The sequence below is a fragment of the Mycteria americana genome, chromosome 2, assembly GCF_035582795.1.
Source record: "Mycteria americana isolate JAX WOST 10 ecotype Jacksonville Zoo and Gardens chromosome 2, USCA_MyAme_1.0, whole genome shotgun sequence".
NCBI classification, from domain to species: domain Eukaryota; kingdom Metazoa; phylum Chordata; class Aves; order Ciconiiformes; family Ciconiidae; genus Mycteria; species Mycteria americana.
Window position 1 is genome coordinate 59050939 of NC_134366.1, and position 17390 is coordinate 59068328.

The 17390-nt window shown below is 41.6% G+C and overlaps 2 protein-coding genes across 3 annotated transcripts; both read right to left on the minus strand.

Moving 5' to 3' along the window:
• Positions 1-252: 252 nt before the first annotated feature.
• Positions 253-7093, minus strand: C2H7orf25 (chromosome 2 C7orf25 homolog). Of its 2 annotated transcripts, XR_012774283.1 has the most exons (3): positions 6936-7092; positions 2177-4675; positions 253-862 (listed from the first exon to the last, which is right to left on the minus strand). XR_012774283.1 is itself a non-coding variant. In XM_075493588.1 (2 exons), the coding sequence occupies exon 2, from the start codon at positions 4657-4659 to the stop codon at positions 3391-3393; it is 1269 nt and encodes a 422-aa protein (XP_075349703.1). In that variant the 5' UTR covers positions 4660-4675; positions 6936-7093; the 3' UTR covers positions 253-3390. The 2 variants fall into 2 exon arrangements, 1 of the variants encoding a protein (XP_075349703.1); XM_075493588.1 differs by having other exon boundaries at positions 253-4675; positions 6936-7093.
• A 3641-nt stretch (positions 7094-10734) lies between these two features.
• On the minus strand, positions 10735-17258 carry PSMA2 (proteasome 20S subunit alpha 2). Its single transcript, XM_075493589.1, has 8 exons — positions 17140-17258; positions 14709-14785; positions 13947-14079; positions 13409-13531; positions 12930-13011; positions 11758-11831; positions 11236-11293; positions 10735-11153 (listed from the first exon to the last, which is right to left on the minus strand). The coding sequence occupies exons 1-8, from the start codon at positions 17178-17180 to the stop codon at positions 11037-11039; spliced, it is 705 nt and encodes a 234-aa protein (XP_075349704.1). The 5' UTR covers positions 17181-17258; the 3' UTR covers positions 10735-11036.
• Between the last annotated feature and the right edge of the window lie 132 nt (positions 17259-17390).

Consider the following 17390-nt stretch of genomic DNA (forward strand, 5'->3'; position numbering starts at 1 on the left):
CCACAACACTGGTTTATATATGTAGATCACCAATATCTTGGAAAGATATCTATAAATATCCAATATCTATAAAAGCCACCAAATATTACAATCAAAACACAATTTGGTTCCAAGCCAGCATTCAATTTCAGGTTTCATCTTATAAAGCAATTCTTACAGTCTGGCAGCATTGCACTTCTGTTTGACCAATAAGCCAGAAAACCACTGAAGGTAAAAATAGCTTTAAAACAAACAAACAAATCCCAGAACACCCACATTCTGAGCTTTTTATTACACCATGCAACAGGGAGACACAAAATAACAATAAAAAGCCCCTCAAGTCGCACAGTGGCATGCAGATAATTTCTAGAGTTTCATATTTCTAAAATATGGCTCATATGATTGGTAGAAATTGGCAAGAGAAAGAAAATGGATTCAGTAACAAATACTGTGTTGGGCAAAAATGACTGGTAATGAAGAAAATCACCACACGATGGCTCCAGATACAGAGGCTTTTAAATGGAGTCGCATTTAATGTTCATACAAAACTATCACTACAAAACAAGTCAGCTAGCTCTGCAATAGCAGGAGTGAAGACATACAGCAAACAGAGCCCACCCACTTCTCATCTAGGCAATACAGAGGTTACTTGCTTTTCACTACTTTCTCTGGGTTACCTACCATATAAGAATGAGGGTCACTGCCCTCTCATCTGTGGTTTGGAGAAACCGCTTTGGAGGGTGCCCAAGAGGATATTCAAGAGTACTGAATGGGATACAGCAAGGAAAATGATGGAAACCCACTTCTTAGAGTCACAGCAAGAAGTGGAATGAAGCAGCTCTCTTCCATTTACTCATTCAAAACCCTCATGAGGGTAGAAAGGCTGCAAGCAAATTAAAAGTAACTTAAATACAAAGGATTAGTTCTTAAAAGGCCATAATGAATTACCATGCATAAGTGCAGTTACCATGCACTTAGCTTTAAGTATATCCTGTAAGATTGTAAAACAGATTAATCAGTGATAAATAGTAAGCTGTCTGTTGGGACCTCAGCTTTTAAAGGTCTGAGTTGCAAACAAAAAGAAACCCTCTCTCCCAGGTTGCTTGTTCATAAGTTATTCACTAGGAGGTTTCTCGTACCTTCTTTCAGGACTTCTGTACCGAACAGAAACACAGTTTTGAGACACACAGTTTGTTCTTATTCTCCACAGACGGCCTCTCCCACCTCTACTCCCACACCTACTGCAGAGGAAAAACATCACACAGGTGTCCAGAGTAAGAGCTCTCATGGCAGAAATGAAAGGCACCTTTCCTTCCAGCTGTTTATAGCACTGTAACATTTCATGAACATCTGTGGCTGTGCTCTGGTAAATCCATCATACCATGATAAAGCACTATCTTCCTAAGCTCCTGTATGATGAAGCTTGCGCTGTTAACTACTAAGGCAGACTTGCATTTCAGCAGCACAGCCAATGTATTATTTATATCGTTTCATTGCATTGGTTCTCCTTTTCCTTCAGACGAACTTTCAGGAAAAAAAATCAATGGATACAGGGGGATGTAGCCTGCCATGAGGTTTTGTTTACACAGTGTTAGACTGTAGGAACAAGCTAGATGTTTTGTTAGAACAACTCACCAAGGGAGACCTGTGAAACTGGCAGGTAGAAGACTGGATGCTGAAGCAGCAAAAACCAAAATCCAGTTCCACCCATCCTAACTAAACCCCATGAACTACCTCAGTGACCAGCAGAAACGAGGGGCAGGTGAACAGCAGACTGCCCTCTGCACTGTTAAACGTTACAGGTAAAGATAGGCAGCATGTGGATACTGGTGACAACCCCTAACAGGTTACTCTACAGGCATAGTAAGAACAGACCAGAGCAAGAGTCATAACTGCAGAAAGTACACTTTTACTCCTTGGAGTTAAGCTTACTCAGCTGGAAGAGGCATTCAGAGTCATTTTGCTGGCATGCCAGTATCTTTACATCAGAATATACCAGAGTAATGGAGACAAAAAGAAGTAGGTAGAGACTATGGCTAAGGGCAACACTGCAGCTACTTTGTACTGTAGGAAGAAATTTAGAGTGGAGTGGCAAGAGGCAAGGGAATGTTCTTTGCCTGAACTATAAGCTGCATAATAATGCTATCACGTTGAACAACAGCCTATAAAATATTCAGTGGGCATCTCTTTCACTGACCTGATAAAATGTATGGCTCAGGGCCAAGAGGTTCACTCTGACATCTCAAAATTTTCCACTAGGAAACTGATACAAATTAATACCAAACAGCAAATGCTGTCATTACAGCATACAGAAAAATGTTAGAAAGACTTCTAAAACAGCAACTCTTTCCTGAAAAAAAAAAAAAAAAAAATTGTTGTTTATTCTACACTTTGAGAAAAAATAGCAATTCCAACACCAGTGAAAAAGCTTCTCTCTACTATAGGGCAAACTAGCAATTAACAACATACCCCACAAACCTCGTCCTCCACCACGCCGACACTAAAGGATGTCAGTGAGGCTGTTTCAGGCAATCCACAAGCAACAGAGCCAAATTCAAGTTCACCATGAGTCCTCAGCAGAGAGCTTGCTAGTATCAAAAACTACCTGGGTGCAGGCTCAGTTTAGGAGGATTCTGTTTTCCAAAGCCTCAAGCTGGGTTTTGCACCCAGCAAGGCTTTGCACTTGGGCAAAGGCTAAGAGAAAAGGGAAGCAGATTTGCCTCCTTGGTCTGCTACCACTGCCTGTCCAGTTTGGCCCAAGAGTCACAACATATTAATGCACATAAACTCTAATTTCAACTGATTTTTCCAGGAATTTTAAAGCTGTTGCCCAATTGCCCAATCAGTCTAACATGATATACATACATCATCTCAGTAAAAGAAAGCAGGCTTAAGTTGGTTTCTATTCATGGCTACTAGTCATATCTTCACAAAACAGCCCACACCCAAAGAGGCATAGGTCTCTACACAAGGTACCTCTGCATCAACAAAGAATTCAGTTGAATAGGACAGGTGAAAGAAAGATTTAAATTCCACAGAAGTCAAGTCTGAAGTCCATCTAAGGTGCTGAATTTAATCTCTCTGAAGAGGACAAAAATGACAAGGGCACAACAGCAACTGTGCTTTAACTGAACTTTTTAATAGGGATGGATACAACTAATATACTGCAAGCCAGTTAACAATTTTCACTGAAATCTTATAACCTTAGTGAATAAATTAATGGTCAGCTGAGCAAAAAAACCCCGAAGGACTGAGTAAAGATATTGCAAATCCCTTGAGGAGCCCTTCCACTGCAATAGTTACCGTTTACACTGATACACACCCAAAAATGTACCATTACGATTCTTCTGTTTCTCCAAATGCCTACACTGCAGCACCTGCAATATTTCAATGACTAACTCATGTAATGACTTATAGTCCATTATCAGGTGGGCAGCTCTTTGGTAAAGGTATGGCAACAGATTCTTTGCTTTCTGTCAATGCTCGTGGCTGATGGACAAAAACACTGAACCTGACACCTTGGTTAGCCGCTGCCCTCACAAAACCACTATTTGCGGTCATGGTGATGGCTTTTAAAGTGTCTCCTGTCCCAAAAATGGTTAGAGAACGGCTGTTGATTTTTGAACTAGCCACTAGTCCCAAGGCACGGTCAGACAGCTGATCTGGCACCACATTAATTCTTTTAACAAGCAATGCAGCTCGCTCTTTCTCCCCAGGTCCTCCCAGTGTTTCCAAGATGGACTGAAAATCTCTGACAGCAGATTCACAGGCAAAGAGCTCTTTCCCCTCCATGAACTCCTCCAGCTGAGGCAGGACTCTCTCCCTCCTTTCTTGAGCCGCCTGCTCTGTTAACACTTTTTCTTTGAAGATGAAGTAGCAGCCACCATAGCTCAGAGCAGAGACATACGTTATTAAGGTAGTGATGTCCAAGTTAACTCTATTGCACACTTTTACTTTGATCTGGGTAGGAAAAGCAATGCTGGCCACTAAATTCTCCCGATCTACCCTGGTCACCTGCAGGAGTTCAGGGCCTTCTTCATCTGATTCACTGGCGCTAAGGTGATTGTTTTCTGTAGATGGCTCCACCAGTGAGTTCACAGCAACAATGTCTCCTCGCACAGATATTCCCATCTCATTGAGTCTCTCTGCCATAGGGCTGGACACGCTGTTGTAGAACGCAAAGATTATGTGAGGATTGCTGTACTCCACTGGCTGCTGACGGCTTGCTCGCAGGAAGTCCTCTGCCTGCTCAATGATGCTTTTGTCACCATACTGGCCTCTCCCCAGCCAGATGTTATGCAGGGCCTCAGCCTTCCGACCAATGGCCTTCACCCACGTGTGACCTCCGTTTGCAACAACATCTACCACCAGTGTCTGTTTGTCCCCAAACCTGTCCTCATAAGCAAAGACATGGAGGACACTGACAACATCTTTCAGGTTCTCCGCTGACTGAATAATGGCTTGGAGATGGGTAAGGTTTGTACTCTGTAGATGGGATTCTTTAATGGCCACCTTCCCTGCCTCCACTTTGTGTAAGAAGTTTAGCTCTGCTTTCAGTTTGTTACATAGTTTTGCCCCACCTTCTAGTCTCCTTTTCTGGGACTTGGAAAGGGCTTCCGCTCTCTTAATCAATTCTTCGGCAACAGCAATTCTTTCACAAAGCAGCGACTGCACAGACATGTTGGAAACATTATTCCTATCAAGTGAAAGCAAAAGAGAATATTGTTATTGCATGGCCAAGAATAAAGACAGTCAGAAGAGGTCTTTGCAACAGTATATACTGGAGCTTTGCAGTAGATTGCAACAGCTACCAGTATTGTAAAGCACAAGCATCAGGAACCTCAGCACGAGTGCCACTGAAGAGTTCGATTCCTTTCCTTCCCCCTGGGGATCCAACCTACAGCCTCAGAAGATCTCAGTTCTCAGCAAGGGAGAACAGCAGCATTCAAGTCTCCACACACACCTTGCAAGTTTGTGTTTTTTTCCACCCGCATGCGAGCCCTCCACTGAGCTAGTCACTTAGAGAGATCTCAACTCTCACAGCTCATTTGCAAAAGTTGCCATCCAGAGCAAAATTAGAAATCCTGTTAATGCCATAAGCAAATCTTGCCTCTCCCTCTCACCACAGTTACCATTAAAATAAAAAAGCTACCCACCATGCTTACAGACATACATAAAAACTGTGAAGTCTGGCTCCCAGCAAGTATTTTAACACAGCACAGAGGAAGCCCATTGTATTTTACAATTATGGGTAGCACAGCTCTGTCCTCTCCAGCTTCTAACTTACACTGCACAACTCAGTGAATGAGCCCCTAACAACCTCCTGGCAAAGTTTCAACATTGCACAGCATCATGACAGACTACGATTCATAATTCTAGAGCCAGAAGGATCTAGACATCTCTATGTTTTCTAGTTCTACTACAGATTTACTGTGTTGCATCTGGTTAAGTCTATTCCTTCGCATCCATATTACTTTAGTATGTCTCCCTGAGAAAAGTATGATAGGAATTACTTAACCAAATGTGGGCTGGCTTTGAAAAATGTAGGATTCAATACCACAGCAAACAATACCATTTTTTATGACAGGCAGTAAATAGCCACTATGAATAGTGAAATTAATCGATTTTGACTCCCAACTACAAGTCTAAACACATGCTCCTGTAATTCTTACTTAAGCTGCATGTTGAAGCAAACTGGTATTAAAGGGCAAGACAAATGCAGCTTCTGCTGAAAACAGGCAAAAAGATACATATGGCTTGGGTCCTACAAGAGGCTCTGCCAGTGCAACTGTAGAGCCTGGCTTCAAGCAGTTGAAATCACCCTTGCATTATGCACAAGTTCAAGTACAGTCAGCATTAACTGCTACTGGCCCAATCAATATCCAGCATCACCAAAGTCTCCCCCTTCTTCTCATCCAAAAAGCCTGATATCTTCCAACATGACCTACTGACTCTCTTCAGGGTCAAAGAAGGCCAGTAAAATCAGTCCTTCTCCCCCAAAGTCCTCACCATTGCAACAAGTTTATTCTTATACGTAAAGCAGTGAGTAAAGCCCCGCAGTTACTACTTTTGCAGCTCTCCCCGCAACAGCTTCAACTTCTACAAACATAAAAAGGCTTGAAGACAAAGCTCACTTCACATTTTTCAGTGAAAGTAAGCCCACAAACCCAACTAGTTTTTCAGCACAACTGCGAGGCAGCCTCACTATCAACCACAAGGCCACAGAAGAAGAACTACTCCTAAAATAAGGTGGGAGAAAAAAATAAAACCCTTCAGACAAATGTTTGCTATTACAAGGATCCCCGGGGAGCCGCCCCCTGAGGCGACGGCGTCTCACCCCAGCGCGGCCTCAGTACGCCCCGCATGTACAGCCACATCCCGCGGGACACGCCCGCCATTTGAGGGCGTCCCTCAGAGATTCCCCCCCCCCGCAGCCCTCTCTCTCACCCGCCTCCCCTAAGCAGCCGCGCCCAGGCGCCGCTTTAATCCCCTCCCTTCCCCGCAGGGCCCGCATCTTCCCTCGGTGAGCGGGAAACGACGGAAACGGCCGCCTTCTCCTGCCCCCGACCCGGCCCTGTCCGTCCACCGCCCCCACCTTCGCGCCGCTGCGCGATCACGTGAGAGCAGCGCCACGGAGGTCAAGGCGCCATCTTGGGTAAGAGCAGGGTACCCTCGGCGCTTGCCCCCAGCCCTTCTCGGCGGCCCCGGCCGACCCCAGGGAGTCCCGGCAGCCGGCCCGGGCCGCGCCCTCTCGCCTCGCCCTCACCTGACACACTTTTCCCAGGAGGGTGGGTGGCGGGAGTCAGGTGGCTGCGGGACGCGGGCCCCTGCCCCCCCTTACCCCCCAGTCACTGTCGGGGCGCGACAAACCCGGGCCAGCCTCGCCTCTCCGGGCGCTCCCGGATCCCGCTCCCTCCCCGCCGCCGCCTTCCCCCGCGCCCGCAGCCCATACTCACAAGCTGGCGGCAACAGCCTTCACCCCGGTAGCAGCAGGAGGCGGCCCGGGCCGGCGTGGCGCGGCGCGGCTCGGCCCGGCCCGGCCCAGCCCACTACCTCCCCCGGGGCCGCCGGGCGGGGACAGCCGCCGCAACCGCCTCGCTGCACTGCTGGCCCCAGCCCTCCCGGCCTGGCTCTGATCCCCGGCGTGCCTGCAGTCAGAGTCAGGGCGGTCCTCAAATAAATACGTATTTTATCCCGAAAAGCCTTTATTAAGGAGCAAAGACATTACATTAGGTCAGAAAGGCCAGAGATAAGTCAGCCTTGCGCTTGAACTTCAGCGGGGAAGCAGCAACCATGACTCGATGCACGTTGGGTCTGTGAAGTTCAGGTAACAAAAGCCGTATTAAAACATTTGGTGCTAAATGCAAGTGTTTTCCTTGCTTGCCCCGAGTTGCTGCCTGCTTTCAAGCAGGAGACGTCTGTGTCCTCCAGCCTCTCTCCATGCTGCAGCAATACTCCCCAACAGCATGGGAGAGACTTGCCTTCTCTCCACTTACTACCAATGGCTGGTTCCTACAGTAATTGTCTTTACTTGCCTAAATGATTTCACAAGATTCTGCAAAGCAATAGTAAGCCAAAGCAAGTTGTAAGGGGTTTACTGCACCCGTAACAGAACCTATCAGCATCAGAACACTATCGCAAGTTCCTCAGAGTAGATCATCTTCCAGGACATGCAAATCAAGAACACTACCTACTTTTAAGTGAACAGTGTCTCCTTGTCTTCTTTCAGATGACTGCATTAGGAACAAGGTAAATGAAGCAAAGTCATACTTCATGGTCAGCTTAAGTAATCAAGCTTGTAAGTTGTCGTTTCTCAAAAATGAACAGTGTCTGTCCACTTTATTCCCCCTTGACCCCACTTTGTGCAATTAGTTGTTTTACAAAGTATAAACAAAGCTACTATCATATAACTAAATAAATGGCACTTTTTGTGAATTACCACAACCACCATGTAATTTGCTACTCCATTACGCTAGTATCTCTCATGCCTGAGGTGATTTTATTATTTGAGAAATACAGCTCAAAATTATAATTTCCTTAAATTCCAAGGATTTTGAATGGAAAATTATGTAAATTAGTTCCCTGCAGTTTAAAGGTTCCCTTTAAATACTATATAAAATTTAGTTACTATTCTAGACATGCAGTCATCCAAGTATGGCAATGATTTTCTTCAGTGTAGCATTAAGCGGTTTAAAAAAACCTGCACACTCCAAATCACACCACCTTCTCTATTAGAACAGCACAATATCAAGGTCTATCTGCCTATCACTAAGAAAATAATCTAAAACTCTAAATAAACCCCGAGTTCAAAATATTATGCATATTCTTTCCAAATTACACCAAGAAGTTCAATTCGCTGTAGGGCTTAAGTATATCAGGGAACTTTAGGACTCAGTTCTTCGTGGTGTAAAAACTGTCTTTCTCAACTACCAACTTGGTGGCTCATCAAAATGAGTAACTGACAATAAACCATTAGCCTATGGTACAGATCTACCCTTCTCTCTTCACACAAAGCATGGAGCAATTAAATATTACCACAGACATGATGACAGGGGCTACGAAATCATCCCTCAGAGAGACAGCCTGAGGAAAGCACTCTCAAAGGAAAGTTACAACTGATCATCATTTTGAAGCTTTTTGTCATAAAAAGAGACTGTGTACTAATGTATGGTGCTATGATAGCCCAGTGACAGCGTTCTCATCTTTCTCAAGGCACACTTCTATTTGTTCTCAAAAGGTGCCACCATTTAATAATAATCAAATCACACATTTTACCAATTCAAACAGCTTACATTCCTAAAAGCACTGACTGAAGCAACCTGGTACAAGATGACATTCAGAACATCTGACAAATATACTAACTTCATGTTGCCACCCATTTATAATGTTGGTCCATAACAACATGAAGTAAAACCAACACCACTTCTGAAGTATACACTTCAGTAAAAATACCCTGTGTGGCAATGGCTGTTTGTCCTCCTAACAGGGTGGGGGGAAGTGGGCAAAAACCCCCTCAACTTTTATACCCGTTGTCAGATATCTGAAGGAGAGCACTTTCCTTACTCAGAGCACAATCATTTCTGTACAATGCATGGAATAGTTACTACATTTAAATTATTAAACCACAGGAAAAGAAGGAAGATACTGTTTTTTCACTTCCCTTCACCACCTGTAAAATTAGTAAAATTCTACAGATGGAAGTTGTTCCATTATTAAACAAAACCAACCAAAACCAAACCACCACCACCCCCAACCTTAAAATATTTGTTTGTTTGTCCCATTGTTACCATCTCGGGAGTGAGGTAGCATGATTTATTTGAAACTTGCTTTGGTTTCAACTACCCTTCATATGGTGTTCTTTGCTAATCAACTGTTTCTAGTAGAGGAGGCAACTAAGCTACTGCAGTTCATGCTAACCATTTTCTGAAGTACCTACTTGCATCTTTTCATATGGACAACTCCTTTAAATATTTATGTAGCATTAAAAACCTGAATTAATGTGTATAAATACTCTAAATTGAAGATGAAGCAATATAAAGGCTCCAGTTTCAGTTCCTGGTTGTTCATCTTCTCTAGAAGAAGATCAGAGCATGGATTGGTTTTCAGACTAAAATACTCAAAAAGTGATCTGGAGTAAGTCTTAATGAACCATTTGGACACAGCTTTTATTTCTGACATTAAGAAATAAAACTTCATTTATGGCATGCTTCAGAAATTCTTATTTACCTAATGATAACATAAAACATCAGAAGACAGACATTGGAAAAAACAGATCAATTAGCTTATACACTACTTTCTGCAGACTAACTCATACTTTATATTTTCTTCATTAGTTATGGCTAACATGTAACCTCTCAGGCTGCTCCCATACGTGTTTAGCCTTATGTACAAGTGGAGTGATCCAGCTACCGCTCCCAGTTCATTATCAACATTTTAACAGACTGCTTTAAAAAAAATAAAATCTTCCAAAAGTAACTTAAATGGCTGCATACTAGATTATTTCTGCTGAAAAAAAAGCACATATATGTATCCCTTTTTTTTTTGCAGTAAATTTTGTGTTTCTATATAACCTGAATGACTCTACACATGTAACAAATGCATAGATACATACACCCACACACAGTAATATTCAAGAATCTAGTTCTGCACCTGTAAAAGTTGTGATGCATAAATTAAGTGCTCTTTTCATTACTGCACCTTTACAGTTATCTTGCAAGTTGGAAAATAGCACAATTTAAGGGATAAAGTAATTACATTACATATTCTCATTTTGCTTTGCAAATCCTGTTTATTTTTATTGATGGTGATAAAGGTGTTTAGTTTTCAGTAAGTTATTACTTCCATTATTTCTAACAATATTTCAGGGTTGAAAAAGTGCAATTTCTAGGGCCACAAAAATAACCCAAGTAATGGAAAACAAGTTCTTGAGACACAAAGACCAAGAGGGTCAAGAACCAAGATGCTCAAGTAGATCACAGTTCACACCTGAAATGGAAGACTGCTCTGCCTCTTTGTGAAAGTACATGATCTTTTACACCAGATAAAACCATTTTTTTAAGTTACTTAACATTTAAACAACATTCCAAAGTGAAAAAATTATCCTGTCCACTCAAAATTTAAATTCTTTAAAAGAAGGTCTAACGTGAATTCATCATGGCTGATATGTATGTGGAAAATTCTGTTTCCTCAACAATAAAGACACTGAAATCTCCGCTTTATGCAGATAAACAAGTTATGATTAAAAAGACACACAGACACCTTCCCCCAAAACAGTGGCCTTCAAATTTTATTCTTCAGCCTTTTTCAAGCTGTCATTATAACTTTACATTTTGTACAGTATTTTGTGTACAAAGATTCCATGTATCAAGGGAAAGAATTACCTGTAATAAGATTCCATGTATTACAATTAGGACTGTTGCATTTGCACCCATGATATTTAAAAAATCTCTCAGACAAACCATGTAGAAATAAGTACGCAAAAACTGCAAACAAAAACATTTAAGTAGCCAAAATTAAAAAGACCGTTGTGTGAATCACACAGTCTTGCTCGGTTTCTACTAGGCTATTGCAGCCAAGTAGTCCTTAACCTCAGTTGGAGTGAGCCTCCTAAAACCAGCTTCATTACAGATACCAACTTCAATGTTGTCTTCTGTCATTTGCCCTTCAAAGCTCTCCTATTAAAGAAAATACAGTTCAGTGAATCGTATCAATGATGTCGTAACAGTAAGAAACTTATTTCTTAAATATTTTGCTAACCTTTAGTGTTAAGATAGCTGTATGAATGGCATCTTCAAGCTCCAAATCTTCATTGTATCTGTAAACAGAAGTTCATGCATTTCAGCATGGGACAAAGATCTTTCCAAATCCTAATAATCCTGGAGTCTCTAAAAACCCAAACACTACTAAAATCTTCCTATTTCTCATACAAATATTATTTGTAAGCACTGTGATATTAATAGTCAAAGTTATTGTTTGTAAAAAAAAAAACCCCAAAATTCACTACTTTTCCTACAGACACTGTATAGTACAGTATTTCTGCAAATATGTTGAATGTAATGTTTATTGCACTGAAATAATTCTCCATAAACACAAAAGTTGGCATTTAAATAAAGCAAATTTCCTGTGCATGTGTAAATAAGTAAACTGGAAGCATCGTATCTGAAGTATTTTAAAACCTTGTTCTGATAATCTGGAAGTGTGCATTTTTTATCTGGCTGTTTTACATGGAACCTGAACAAAACAGATAGCATCCTTTCAGACAAATATCAAATACATTACCTTTTCTCAAGGAATGTTTTCCCATTGACGTAATTTTTTCCCATTGCTGTTGCTTTCCACGCAAAGTAAGCTCCCTGTAAAAGCAACAATCTATTGAATTGTTTTGTGTAACTTAGTCAAACATTACATAATTGATTACTTGGTAAAAAGTACAGAAGCAATTATGAAAATACTGAATATTCTGAGAACACAGGAGACTATTTTGGATTACATTCAGACTAATTTGATATGGAAACATACACTGAAAACGTACAAAACATTTGTACAGGGCCCCACCTATTTTTATCCTCCTACTACTTTGAAAGATGAATTTAGTAAGTCATTAGCATAGTTTTGATTTGGGATTCCTTAAACAGAAATAGTATGGTTGCCCTTGAGAATGAATACAGTCAGATCTTTTCTGAGGTTCACTCCATATATTCTTCTTTAAGATTAAGTAATGTAAACAACTTGTTGCAAATCAGCCATCTGATTTATCTTAGCTACTAATAGGATATTTAGCTCCTCTGGCATGAAGACCATTAGCAGTTCCATGCCTCAATGAAGCTGCCTTACACAAGGCATCTGCATTTTGCTTTTTACATTTAAGCATCAGGTAGTAATTCAAATTTCTGAAGCTTATCAATGATCACTACAGTGACCACGGTTTTGTTTGATGTAAAGCGTTACAACTCACAGGTGCATCAAAAGGTAGTTTTTCAGAAGTGTAGTGCAAGCACAGCAAATAAACTCATTTAAATTAACCCCTGTCATTAAATACTAAAGCATATGCATTACATTTCACCATGCAACAGATTTTGGCCTAACTTCCATCCAGTTTAGGGAACAACTATTTGAGCAGCATAAGCAGTCAAAATTTTTTTTTTCCTGGTACCTGCTGCAGAAAGCCACTTTGGCGGGCACTACCAACTAGGTGGGAAGGCATGAAAAGGGATGGTGATCTCCCTCAAAAACAGCTGCCATGTCTCAAGCAGTACACAAACATGTAGGCACAGAATGATCCAGGCTTGCTCCAAGCACCTATTGAAATGGCTCATTCTGACTTCTGAAGTTATGTTAAGGGATCTTTTGTTCTAGCATTCTTCTTCTCATCACAGAAAGTATTTCTTGAGCACATACAAAGTTTAAATGTTTTATAAAAGCAGTAGAATTTACAAACACAAGATACTTACAGATGGATCCGACTGAAATAAATAGGGCCGCCCTTCATTCCAGCCACATATTAGCAGTGATACACCAAATGGACGAACACCACTACAGGCAAAAAAAACCCCAAACTAAAAAATCACAGTTGATATGTGAAATTTATTCAGTGAAAACCAAAGGTGACTAAATTATTTTAGATGTGTTAACCTACCCCCAAATGCTTCCCACCAGCCCAGAGCTGTCATCAGGAATGACTAGTCAACTAACAGTACAAAACCAAAAGTATGCTGCCTTGTCTGACATGTTTGTTAGCAAGATATGAAGACCCTATCTCACCTGCTGCCAGTTAGTGCTCCTCCTGCTGGCCCACTTTCTGTGGACATTCTCCATTGAAAAACTAACTGCCTTTTTGATACAAAAAATTGAATCACCAGGTAGTTGTTATTCCTTACATTTAAACAACATAATCTTTCTAAGCAACTTCAAAATTCAGAAAATCACATACCCAGATTGCGTGTATTCCTGCATCACAGAAGCAATTCTCTGTACTAGCTGAGCTGTTGGAATGGGCTCATGATAAACCAAGTAATATTGCTGGGCCAGCTTCCGAGCTCTGTGCACAAGTACTCTAAAAACAAAGACAAAATTAGTATGTCAAAGAAATTCCAACTAGTTGTTACAAGTAGAACTGAAAACTCATAATAAATACTATGCTAAGGAGTTATACATCTGGTATAACACCAATGTAAGAAAACACAGACTGTGCTGGGTTATCTTTATCAACTGAGTAATCTCTGAAATACTTAAACTGAAACTAAGGTTGAATTACACTGCTGTTCATTCCCTACTCATTCTTTAGATAGAAGGTTGTTTGACAAGGTATTGAATATATCAAGAAAAACTTAAAGTTAATTTCCTATACAGTGTAATACAATATAATATTATGCCATACACTTAGAGAGAAACAGCTAATTGCTATCTGTTTCTTACATTTCTTGTATGAAAATGCATCTCAATGGCAAACAAACAAAATTTTTTAATACCTGTAATCTGGACCCATACCGCTGTACACTAAACCTATATGTTTGGTAATTGGTTCTACTTTGTGGACACTCCTTTCATCATAAAGAATGGACTTCTGCTTCTTCTCAGTTGCCAACACCACTCCATTTGCAGCTGGAAAGGAACAAGATTTTTTTTTTTTTTAATTAAACTAAAATTATGAAAAGCAGTCAAAACAGAGAACAAGTTTATTGGACTGTAAAGAATTTTGCTCCTCCCTTTTTTAAAAACCCTTGAAGTTTACAATCACATTAACAGAGATACTTTGATGAATCCACCCAACGCATCGTTTCTCATTTTAAATAATCATACAGCTCCCATGATCCCATTCTAAAGATTCTGAAGCACATATAATTGAGCAGTTGAAGTAACTTTTTGTGTAATTTCTATATATATGGACACACAGCTGGAGTTATTTACTTAAGAGACAGGAACACTCAAAAAAACAAAGACGTTACTTCTATCAGCCGAGTGTCTCCAAAATCAACCATGCAATTTTCTTCTCCCAGTGTGGAGCTCTATGCTCCCTTCCTTCTTTATAAAAAAATATTGAGTTGCAGAAAAAAGAAAAAAGGAAATATTAAACCCACTAAAACATGTGAAAATCCACTGAAAGAAAAACAAAATATGTAATAGAAGGCAAGATGAAGAAAGACCCATACACAGTCCAAACTATTTTAGTTCTCTCAAATGATACTCTGAATCCTGAATCCTTCACTAAAGTAGTTATTTTCTGAACATACCTTTAATCCCAACCGATGGAGCTCCTGCAGCCACTGCAGCCAAAGCATATTCAATCTGAACAAGCTTTCCAGAAGGACTAAAAAGGAAGATGCAAAAGTAAGCCTAACAATTCCAATATGTCCAAATTTTTCCTACAACAATCTGATGCTAACTTGCTTTTTTAAGCCTCTTTACACCTAGCATCAGCATATTCTAACCAGAATTAAAAAAACAAAACACACAAAAAAACCCAAAAAACAAAAGAACAAAAACCACAAGTCTGAAGATTCATAACAGCTTCTGAAAACTAGACTGGTTCAGCACAGAACTCGCTGCTACACAGTGCTACTGGGATACTCACACAGCACCTGCCTACAACCCTGATGAAACCTAATTTGTCTCAGATAGGGAACAGTGACTGGGATACAGGTTGAAGGAGGACAAGTCCATTCTCCAACTTTATACCATTTTAAACAAGTTTTCCACTCAGTGGGAAAAATCTTCAGAATGCGTCACGACTTTCTACTGAAATGGCATTATACGTGTGGTTTGCAAAAGTTTTCAAGACACTGATGTTCACTGCTGAAAGGAACAAGCAAAACACAGCTACTCGTTTTGACTGATAAGCACGTCAGGTCAATGGCACAAGATAGAAACAGCTCCCATTCCATCCCCGGGTATTCCTGCATTTTGTTTTAATGATCCATGTCATTCTGGCAATGGATGCAGAATCATCAGAACAGAGCAGCAGGTGTCAGGCTGACAACGTAACTCATACAGAACAAGGGGGATCAAGGAATTCATTCTCAACCCCCAGGGAAAAGAACAGCACAGAGCCAGTCACTCATTGGACAAGTGATTTTGCAAGTGGGATCTATTCTCTGGGCTGTATTTCAGACACTGCTGTTTTAATAGATGCAGAAGTAAAATAAAAAATTATATAACTCAGTGCTTAGAGAAGTTAGAAAAAAACAAAGCAAGCAATAATCAATTAGTGTAGTTATTTATACACTGAGTAAAGAGTGTATAAAGGTGACAAACTAATAATTCTAGCTTCTCCACTACAAAATACTAACAAACCAGAACAATAGTTTCCTATGCCAGCAATTAAAATATACAGAACATTAACAAAATATTTTAAAAGTAAGTACAGACTAAAGTAAATAATTCTCAGTACAAGGAACAGGTGAATGAGGGAAAGCGTTAAGTAGGTGTATTTTCTTCCATGTGAGTATAAAATCAAATGGCTTCAAGTTTCAGAGCATGTAGTGCTTCTGTACAGTACAAAAAGTTTGTAACTCCCTTAGGAAACCATTTCAAAGAGCTAATAAGGAATTCAACCCCCTTGAGTAAAGCAGGCATGTTTGGCTGCATCATTCCATTGAGAAGATTCTTCTCCTAATTTTAGATTGTGAACTGCTTCATTTGCTTAACTGCAACAAGCCTGTAGTAACCAACTTTGCAATTACACAGCATTACTCTCCTCTGAGATTAAGAAGGTACTTTACCAAAAGCAGCACAAAGATTCTTGCACTCAGTTTTTCTTTTTATATGTCCAATATAACTCGGGATTCCTTAATAGTTTCATCCAAAAAAGAATGGAAAGTAATTTCCTTTTCTCTAAATTAATCTTAAGTCTATGTATTAGAGCAACGCTTTAACAGATACCACTCCAATAGCATATTCATTCTGTGCATGCAATCATCCCACATCCAGGATGTGCACAACACAAACTGCAAGGAAAGCACCACCTGCAAAGTGAAGTTGGAAGGGAAATAAACTATTTAAAACTCATCTGAAGGCTTCTTTCAGCCACATCTGCAAAGTTTGTTCTGAAGCAATCTCTCAAGATACCATAGTTCACCTATCATCATGCATTTCCAATTATTTCAGAATTACAGAATTACTACCCAGCCTAGAGCATGTGTGTGCTTGTGGGGACCTTAAGTTTGCTAAACCGTTTCACCAAGCACTCACTATAAGGCAATATCAGTGACGAGTCAGACCTTAGGTTGGCCCCACAGTGACTCTGACTTACAGCAACAAGAGAAGATACAAGCAGCAACTGCACTTGGGCCCGAGCTCGGCGACAGAGATCAAGTAGGACCCGGGACTCTCACCTCAGCCCCCGCCTCTACCCCCGGCTGCGCCTGCAGCCGTTCAGCTCACGAAGGCTCCTGGCAGCTGTGTGGCCCCCTCAGGCAAAGCCACCTGATCCCCGTCGCTTTCCCCACACACGCCCCTTCTACCCCAGTCCAGCCACCGCCGCCCCCCAACGCTCGCAGGCCCAGCTCCGCGGACCCGCCGGGGACACGATGACTCTGCAAAGTCCCCACTCCGTCCTGCCCTGCCGCCAGAAGACCGCTCCGCGTAGGCTGTGCGCCGTCCTCCCCCCCGCCCGCCGGCCCGCCCGCAGAGAGCCCAGGCCTGCAGCCCTCTCCCCCCGCACACCTGAACGTAGTGAGGGAGAAGCTGTAACCGCGCTCCGCCATTTTGGAATGAACCTCCACTCCCCTCACCAGCTCCCTCTGCGCCGGCGCAGTCGCTCCTCCCGCTTCCTGCACGAGGACACAGCTAGCACGCTGATTGGCGGGAAGGTGGCGAACAGCGGAGCATGCCGGGAAGCAGCCCCGGGCCCGCGAGGGACGCGATTGGCGAAGAGGCACGCGGTGATGCATGCAGGGAGTTGAAGTCCTCGAGCG